Here is a 9,613-nt window from a genome sequence, read left to right as displayed (position 1 = left end):
GCACAGCAAAATCAACAATGGAGTCAGAATTTGTTGCACTTGAGAAAACAGGCACTGAAGCAGAATGGATTAGGAATTTTCTCGCCGATGTTCCTCTTTGGATGAAACCAGCCCCTTCGATTTCAATTCATTGTGATAGCATGGCTTCTATGTATAGAGCCAAGAATAAATCATATAATGGTAAGAGTAGGCATATACGTCTAAGACATAATATTGTGAGGCAATTGCTTGAAGATGGAGTGATATCACTAAACTATGTAAGATCAGAAGTAAATCTGGCTGATCCGTTCACGGCAAAAAGGCGCAATTGTTTCCTGACGCACTACAAAAAGGAGGCGAATTTGTTCTTAAGGATAGTGCGCTTGCACGCCTCAGTCATCCTATTCTGTCATCCCATTCTTGCTTCTGCTCCAACGACAAAATTATTTTTCCAACAGCACATGGGTGCACTAGTCTTATCGTGATAAGACTGGAGAGAATTATTGCTTACCGACTCACCACAAACAAATGTACATGGGTGACCTATTTTGAAGTTGTAGAACAACACATGAATGTACAATTTTGAAGTGATAAAGACGCCTGGGCTAATGCAAGCACACAGTGGCCCAAAACATGTGCTCACAATTGGCATCAAACCTGGCTACATATTTCTAATAAGAATTTTTCTAGGTTTTGTGATAATAATAATAATAATAATAATAATAATAATAATAATAATGTTGTGGGAGACAGATAAATATTATTTATATATATATTAGCAGTAGGAAAAACTCATCTTAACATGCTACAAGTTTTGGGTTGAAATTGACTGATAGACGTTAACTTTTCAGAAATTTTATTTAGCAGTTAAAAATGGCATGGGAATTTTCGCACAAGGTGATAAACCAAAACTTATGAATTTTGATGATATTATTGATTTAAATGACAAAAATGATCATCCTTTAATTGGTACTCCTTCATGCACAAAACAGTAGTCTCAATATATAAGCACCTAAATGGTAATTAAGACAAGAGAAAGGATTGCTCAACGATATACTGTTAGTTATTAAAGACGTGGTGCCTAACACCATTATTGTTAGCCATCAAATTTGACTTATTTTTATTTCTCAGTTTTTGAAGCTCCAAATATGACTTATTTTAGTGCCTAGTCCATCACAATTCTACTCCAACAACTAACACTCAAACTTTAATTAAAAGAAAACATAAATTTTTAATAAATTGATTTTTTTCATAAAGCCTAAAATAAATATTTATAGAGATCTAAATTAATGATAAAATACTAAATATACTTAAAATGTTCAATAAAATTAAAAGAATTATAATATATTAAATTAAAAAAAAGAACTTTAAGCATTATCTTTAAAACCCTAAAATCTTTCTCTATATAGTGCCATAAAGTCATGCTTTCTTCATATATAGATATATGTAGATATATAGCAGCAGCATAAAAATTACTATGCCATTCACAAATGCACCATATTTTTCCATGAACTGTCAGTCAACAAGGACTTGGACCTTTGACCATTCTCAACCTTTGTTTTCCAAGAACAAAGAGAGTTGTAATTTCTGACGCATTTCCTAGAAATATGGTTAAGAACTTCATCACATTCATTCTTATAATTATGATCTTTCATGGAATCATATTTCCTAGCAACATGGTTAATTAAACTATTTAATTATATTAATTGAAGTAATTAATAATTAAGTTATGTTTGGTTAGTGGAATAAAAATAAAACATAAATATAGTAAAATTACTTTCATGCTATTTTCATGTTGTTCAATGTAAATAAATGATAATTGCATAATAATGAAATTTTCATGTAATAATAATTAAATTTATCTATTTATAAATCATTATAAATATAATTATTCATTTTAATTATTATAATTAAATATTTGTAACTAATAACTAATTTCCACTTTAATTATAATTATTAAAATTTTAAATTACACAATGTACTTCACTAATATTTATTTTAATTATTATAATAAATTATTTAAATTAAATAATTCACTTCAATTATTATTCATTTTATTTATTCTAATAATATTTTTGAATACTTTATGGTTCTTGATTAAAATGTTGGTATAATATTATTTGCTAAGACACTTATTATGACTTATGTATGAACGTCATAATTCAATATGACTTTTATTGCATCAATTTGTTATGACACATTTGAAAACGTCATAATAAGTTAGGATATGTATATATATATATATATATTTATTTATATATATTCAAAAAATATGAAAGATAATTTGAAATTAAAAAGGTGGTATTTGAGGAAAAATAAAAGCAGCAATATTTTGATTTTCAAGAGCACAAAAAATTAGATGGCAATTTTTTTTTTAATAAACATCAAAACCTACGCTGCCTATATATTCAAGATCTATAAGACCTACAATAAACCCTAATAGTGCAAAAAGACAAAAGTAAAGTAGTTGACGAGGGAGAAAGTAAGTATCTCAAATTTTTATTAATCTATAGTATTTTTTTAGCGTTATGTTTCTTGTAATATTATCTACTTATTTAATGATGTGATGATGGCGTGGTAGTGATATTATGGGGCCATGACGTGGATCTTTAGCTTCAATCTTTGAAATTGCCTTTTAGTTATTTGATTTAACCCTAGGTTTGTTGAAGTATTACAATTTGTCTCTTTTTATTTTTTTTACAGGGAGAGAGAGAGAAAACCGAAGGTTTTGGAATGTATATGGTTGGATTAGATCCAAATCTGGATTTGATCCATTTAGACAATGTTAGATTATGAGTGTCACAGCAATTGATCCATTTTATTATCCATTTATTTGATTGATTAGTTTGCACTTCCAGTATAAATTTTAAAAAAAAAATTTAATTCCATTTTTGCTTTTGAAGTTTGCCCAGATAACCTGCTGTCCAAGTTTGCCCAATTAACAAACACAATGTATTGTTCATACATTGTTGTGGGTCTATGTAGTATTTGCTAGGCCAGGATATGTCCCCTGGGGCCCGGGGGTGATGATATACTTCTCCCTAGATTACATAGTAAGAGGGGTTTTCAAATCACTTATGCTAACATGCTTGTTCTTTGTCAATGCTTGTCGTTTTTGTAAAAAAAAAATGCTTCATAATTTGATAAATAATTTAAAACATATAATTTTTTTTTTATCAATCAACATGAAATCTAGAGTCTATATAATATAGACGGATTATTAATTATATGCTATAAAACTTAACTAGCTTTTATTATTATCTTATAAATTAATTTTTAAAAATAAAATAATATACCTTTATTTTTACTCATAGATCCACCTATAAATGAACCATCATTATGTTTTACAATCTAAAATGTCTAATAAAGTTGTTGCACCAGCCATTGTTCATTGAACTACAACAAAAGCAAATAAGGTTTTGATTTTTCTTTTGGCCTTCTATTAAAAAATTGGCAGTGTATTGACCACACAACAAAAAAAAAAAATTAAAAAAAATTAAAAAATAAAAATAATGGTTAACCTAAAAGGGAGATATGATGGAAGCACAAAATGGGAAAAAAAATATAATTTATTATTAAATCAAAATATTACAACAAATGCACACAGTTATCATACAATATATTAAACTCGATAACTTCCGAATATAAAATGTTCTACAACAATATAATCTAAAATAGAGATTATTTTTTTTTTGACAAGAGGAGCGGGGGACCCGCTAGAATCGTCAGGGGCGTGCACAAGCCTCGGTGGAGCTGGTGGGGGCAGGGTCCGCGCACACATGGGCGCTGGGACCACCCGCACACAACCACCACTCACATCTCCCAGAAATGTGCCCTCAGCCGAGAATCGAACTCTCGCCACTCGGCAAGAGTCCTATCGGCGACCCGAGTACCAATAGACCATGTGATCGTTGGCAAAATAGGGATTATTTTCAACTAATGTTATTTTCAATAACAATGATTTGAATGTAAATTTTTATAATATATTAACATGCTGACATGAATCATAATGTCTTAGAGAAACTTCCAAGGTGAGAACGGATTGTTGTGTCTTCCCATTCCAAATCCTCCCAACAGTTTTGGTCCACTTCAACAAGTTGAAATTTATTATTAACAATGGATGACTTGAAAGGAAGTTTCTTCAGCTTTGAACATTCGAACAACAAAACAGGAAAATCCAATGGACATGTGCCTAAGTTTACTAACTTCGCCATTAAAGATAACAACATAGATTGTAGGCTAGGAAAGGTAGGAAGGCATGATGAAGCTTATTGCATCTCTACAGGGTCAATCAACCCCTTCATTCATGAACAACTTTTTACATTTAATGTCCTAAGGCATGGGAGATGCAAAACCCATGAAAGACTCCTTAGAGAATCACAATAACTAATGTAAAGAGATGTCAACCTCGGTAAGCCTTCACTAGGTAATGTTCTTGCTGGCAAAGTGATTTGCTTGAGCTTTGCAATGTTACCCAAATTGATACGCTTTAGACTGACCCCACCGCCATTTATCAATAACTCCTTAAAGCCACATCGAGTGATGCCTAACTCCATCAAACCCTCATCATGTTTGTAACTTAAGCCACAAAATTGGAGGGTATGCATATTCTGCATGCTGTGCAACCTTATTTTCCAAGTCGGCAAATGTTTGAGAAGTCCAAGAATCTCAACTGATTCCACAAGCATACTGATTCCTTTAATCCTATTCCTCTGCCTCTATAATATTTACATCTAAAAAGGAAGTATTTTAATTCCTTCAACTCTTTTAGTTCAGATGTAAGTGATTAAATTTTTGTGTTGCTGATGTTGATGTATCGAAGATTAACTAGAACTCGAATTTCTTTTGAAAGACCTGTGATAGGTATCCCAGATAGATTCAAGTGTGTGAGAGATGGCATATGGGGGAAAAAATTTACAACGAACTACTAGGACATATGATCAGATTTAGAATATCCTCCAAGAAATAAACTCTGGAGATTAGGATATCTTGGAGAAGTTGATACACAAGAAACTTGGCCCTTTTTGTCAATATTTTGATCACTTAATAATTTCTGGAGAGTCTTGTTAAAGTTAGTACCTTTAAAAGATATTAGTTCTGTCTCCTTCCAATTGCCTGCTTCCCACTCTGAAAATTGTCTTAAATCATCACCTCTTCCACAAACAATCCATTTGTTCTTTTTCTTCCCACACTCGGATACAATCCACAGCGCCATATCACGAATCACATCATGTAATTTGACATACTCATCACCAGAGTTAAAGTAAAATCCCAATTCCAACAAACATGCTTCATTTAATTTTGCAATAATAGAATATCCCTCGTCAAAGGCTTCCCCAATGTTTCCAAAGTCATTGATCAATCCAAGTGCAATCCAGTGCTCTATGAGATCATAGACTGGAATGCGCTCATCTTCAGGCCATTGAGCACAACACAAGAAACATTCTCGCAGAGTATCACTAACCAAATTATCATAACTGACCTTTAAGTTGTGAAACAATGATTCTTCGATATCAGTGACGGTCTTGATGTCCACCTTGATTAACAACTTCAGCATGTGACGCCACTCTTCTGGTGTCTTCTTATTTGACATGGCTCGACCAATGACTTTAAGGGCAAGTGGTAAGCTTGTGCACCATTGGAATTGATGATCTCTTCATAATTTCCCTTGCTAGTTTTTTAATAACAACATTGGAATTGATGATCTCTTCATTTGCGTGCTGCATGAAAAGATGCCATGCTTCTTCTCCATCCAAACATTCAACTTTGATCTTCTTGTCAGCCTTCATCTGAGCACACACATCATCTTCTCTGGTTGTGAAGATCACCTTGTGCTTGTACCTTGGACCTTTGTCTTCCCAATTTTGGCTTTGATGGTGAGGAAGTGGAATTCCAAGGGTTTCAGGAAGGTCCACTGCCTTCCATATATCATCTAAGAGTAGCAAAAAGTCCTTGTTCTTCAAAAACTCAAATATATCATTCTTCATAGAGTGAGGAGGTTGCAATCCCAACCTTTCAGATATCTCCTTTTGAAGCTTCTCAAATTGAGGTTCTTTTGAAACTACCAGATAAATGACATACTTGAACTCCATGTTGTAAGCATCACCACCTTGTAATGTGTTATTGATTTCATTCAAGAGATTTGTCTTTCCGACCCCTCCCATGCCCCAAATACCCACCATTGATACATTGTCATATGCCAAATAACCACAAACTTTCTCGAGATTTAACTTTATTATGTTGCCCACAGGTTTTTTTGAAGTGAGGATCTCCTCAACTGCTATTGGAGATTGTGTTTTTGTTATTTCTTGGAAAGCATCATGTTCAGTCCTCAAGTTATTGATCTCTTTGAGTAACTTGATTGAACTTTGGCTAATTTTGTAGTTAGCCCACAAATTGAGAGAGCAACTTCCAAGAAGGCAACCTCTATCGTTGTAGTCATCCTTCATTTGATTTATCATAATTTCTTTCTCTTGATGATGTACCTGTTTGTTGGTGAGATTTACAAAAAAAATTGGTAACTCTAAATTAAAAATATAAAACAAAATTGATGTAGATCAATGAATGGTAGAGGTCATTCCTTTCAAGATGAGTGGTACTATGACAAGGTTTCATGGGGATTAACCAAATATATTAAATTTGATAGCGATGAAGATAGTGTTTCTAAGGGATTTGTACAAATTGAATATCAATTAAATTTTTACACTTAACTCTGATCAATTTCTTCAAGGTATAAATAGAATTTTGTTAAAAAAGATTCAAAAGTCAAATTGGTACGATTTTTTTAAAAAAGAACTTTAAGTAGGTAGCTAGCTCAGCATAGAAATTACTCACCAAAGAACAATGTGTTTTTTTAATAAAAAAAAAACTAGTGAAGTTTAAAATATATTCTAAAATCAACTGAATGTTAAAAGAAATTAATTTGTTGGATCAGTATAAATATAAACTTTATAAGGGTATGCGTAAATATTCATAAAAAAAATTCAAATATGAACTTGTCAACGGTGTGTTTATAAATATGAATTTTGACACGGATATAATTCCGTTTGAAGAAAAATCTAACATGACAAGTCTTAAGACTTTCCTTCCTATGTCAAGTGCCACCTCATGTCAAAATGACTAATATTTTAAGCAAGGTTGTCGACTGGGCCGAGAATGACCCTGCAGTGTCTGCAGTCGAGGGTCAATGGGTTGAGCCAGGGTTGAACAGAAATCAATAATTAAATATAAAAATATTATAATAATTAATAATAAGCAAATATAATATTAAATCCATAATTATATTATAAAAACCTACTCAAATTTGATATTTAAATTGATAAATGACCTTATATACAGTAGAGTTTTCTACTTTTGTCATTTATTTTTACATTTTTTAAATATTTACAAATTTAATATATTAATATATAATTATCAAACTTCTCTCGGTGTTATTTATTTATTTATTTGTTTATTGGTTGATTTTGTTAAAATAAATAAGAAATTTAATTCACTAATTCTTATATCTCAATTGAGTTTTTATTTTGTTTTAAATTTTCTTATATTTTTTATTTAATTAGAATACTTTAATTTTATATTTTTATAATAAAATTACACTCATTTATTGTTTTATTTTCTTAATAAATTAAATTTTTAGAAAGTATTTACATAATACATTAATATATTTTATTTTTAAATGTTAATTTTTGTTGGTATATATATATATATATTGTAATTCTATTTATTGATTATAAATTATAAATTAATATTAATAAATATACATGATTTTGTGGTTTTTAATGAGAAAATAATAATAAATTATTAAATATTGTATTAAACGATTTATGACTGATTGACCCGTACGGGTCAACCCTAGGGTTCAGTTGAACCTCGGTCATCGTGTACACTGTGGTTTTTAATACCCGGTCATAGATATCTCACGGGTGGTACATGGCACGGCTCGCGTTTTTCGGTTGAACCGGCCGTCGGTCCGATGTCGACAACATTGATTTTAAGTACATTATCAGAACAAATAATACTGTTTGCCTAAGGACTAAAGATGAGAATGATGAAGCCATTGGAGGGCAAATTTGAATATAATTTGGGTTCAAGAAATAAAATAACAATTTGGATATAATCCAGAACTTTAAGTGCATGTTCTTTTAACAAGGCATCCAATTGTTGCATTATCTACTCATGGGGTATGTATGGTATTGATGCAGTTGCATATAATACCACAACTCAAGTCTACTGAAGTTTGTGGGAAACCTCAATTTTTATTATCAAAGTGGTTCAGTTTATTGGCACAAGCTATTATTTTATTCAACAACGAAACAAGAAGAAGGGAATACTACTTGAGCAAGTGAATCCTCTTATTTAAGTTACTGATATTTTCTTGATTTTCACAAGGACCTTGAAATATAATATTTTTTACAAGATTAAAACACAACTGAGAGTGATTTTCTAAGAAATCAAATTTGCAAAGAATTGTTGTCTGTTAAATTTCAAGAGGTTTCAAATATATGAAATTATTATTTGGGGGAATTATAAATTAGGTTGTTCCTAAGAATAAATTACATTACTCTTCTTTAATAAATTAGTGGTTTATCCACCTTATTCAAAAAAATAATAATAATAATAAAGTACATTATTTTGAATAAGATGAAACAGATTCTTTTGTGATCAGTGAAAGACATGAGAGTACTTACATTGATGGCAACTTAAAAGAAAGCAAATATAGATCTTGCCAAAAAATAAATAAATAATAAATAAATAAATTATTATTATTATTATTATTTATTATTTTTGCCCCTAAATCACTCTCCTTGGATTTTGAGGTAGCATGCCAAAAGCTTTATTTCTACTGATTCCACCATAATTTTATTTGAGAAACATAAAATTAGAAAGAGAAGGAGAGTTGTAAGAAGAAGAAATGAAATTAAAAAGAATCAAAGGGCGCCATCTTTGACATTTCAACATTTATTGTTAGGCCCTAAAAATGGTTGGGTTTATAAAACTTGTATGATTAGTAATAAACAGCGAAGGAATAACATCATAATCAAGCCCATTTTGAAGGATACACAAGGGAAAAACAAAAAACAAAAAAAAAAACACTTCTTTCTAATTACGGCAACATTATGGTTTTATGGAAAGAAAAGACTAGATCAAACCTTGTCATGCCATCTTTGAACTTGATCTGTGAGTTGCATCCCAGGTCTATCGGCCACTAATTCCTCATCTCGGAGGACACAATTATTCTTGAGATCTTGAAATTTCCTCTCCGCCTCATCCAAAAATTCTTTTGGGCTTGTAATGGAGCTCAGTTTTTCTCTGACAGTAGGGTGCTGGATGCAAGTACACAGTGCCCCCAAGCAAGTGTTCATAATCTCCATATTTCTCACATCTAAACCTCACTGAGTTGATGTAAATTAATGATTGAGAATATGAATAGGAACTTTAACATTGAGCAATGGTCTTATCTATGCAGATTATTAATCTTATTTAATAATACCTAAATCCCTCTCATGTTGTCATTTATGGAAATTTTTTCTTATAAATCTGGTTGCGTAGATAGTGATAATGTACCTAACTTTATCACTATTTTGGCTGCGTAGATAGCAAGTTGACCAGTCAATGCTAAAGTTATGTACTAGTA

The 9,613-nt window shown here is 31.1% G+C and overlaps 1 protein-coding gene across 1 annotated transcript; it reads right to left on the bottom strand.

Moving 5' to 3' along the window:
- Nucleotides 1–4,958: 4,958 nt before the first annotated feature.
- On the bottom strand, nt 4,959–9,390 carry LOC120255316 (probable disease resistance protein At5g63020). Its single transcript, XM_039263158.1, has 2 exons — nt 9,129–9,390; nt 4,959–6,464 (listed from the first exon to the last, which is right to left on the bottom strand). Exons 1-2 carry the CDS (start codon nt 9,348–9,350, stop codon nt 5,589–5,591), a joined length of 1,098 nt encoding a protein of 365 aa, XP_039119092.1. The 5' UTR covers nt 9,351–9,390; the 3' UTR covers nt 4,959–5,588.
- Nucleotides 9,391–9,613: the final 223 nt, after the last annotated feature.

Source organism: Dioscorea cayenensis, unplaced genomic scaffold (genome assembly GCF_009730915.1).
Source record: "Dioscorea cayenensis subsp. rotundata cultivar TDr96_F1 unplaced genomic scaffold, TDr96_F1_v2_PseudoChromosome.rev07_lg8_w22 25.fasta BLBR01000942.1, whole genome shotgun sequence".
In the NCBI taxonomy this organism is placed as follows: domain Eukaryota; kingdom Viridiplantae; phylum Streptophyta; class Magnoliopsida; order Dioscoreales; family Dioscoreaceae; genus Dioscorea; species Dioscorea cayenensis.
Note: the sequence above shows the minus strand (reverse complement) of the source record. Positions and strands in the feature narration are given on the sequence as shown.

Bases quoted from the DNA above. Each gene is read 5' to 3' on its own strand.
- LOC120255316 (XM_039263158.1), bottom strand. From the start codon at position 9,350: ATGGAGATTATGAACACTTGCTTGGGGGCACTGTGTACTTGCATCCAG. The intron at 6,465-9,128 runs GTTTGATCTAGT...ACCAACAAACAG, and splicing joins TTCAAAGATGGCATGACAAG to GTACATCATCAAGAGAAAGA.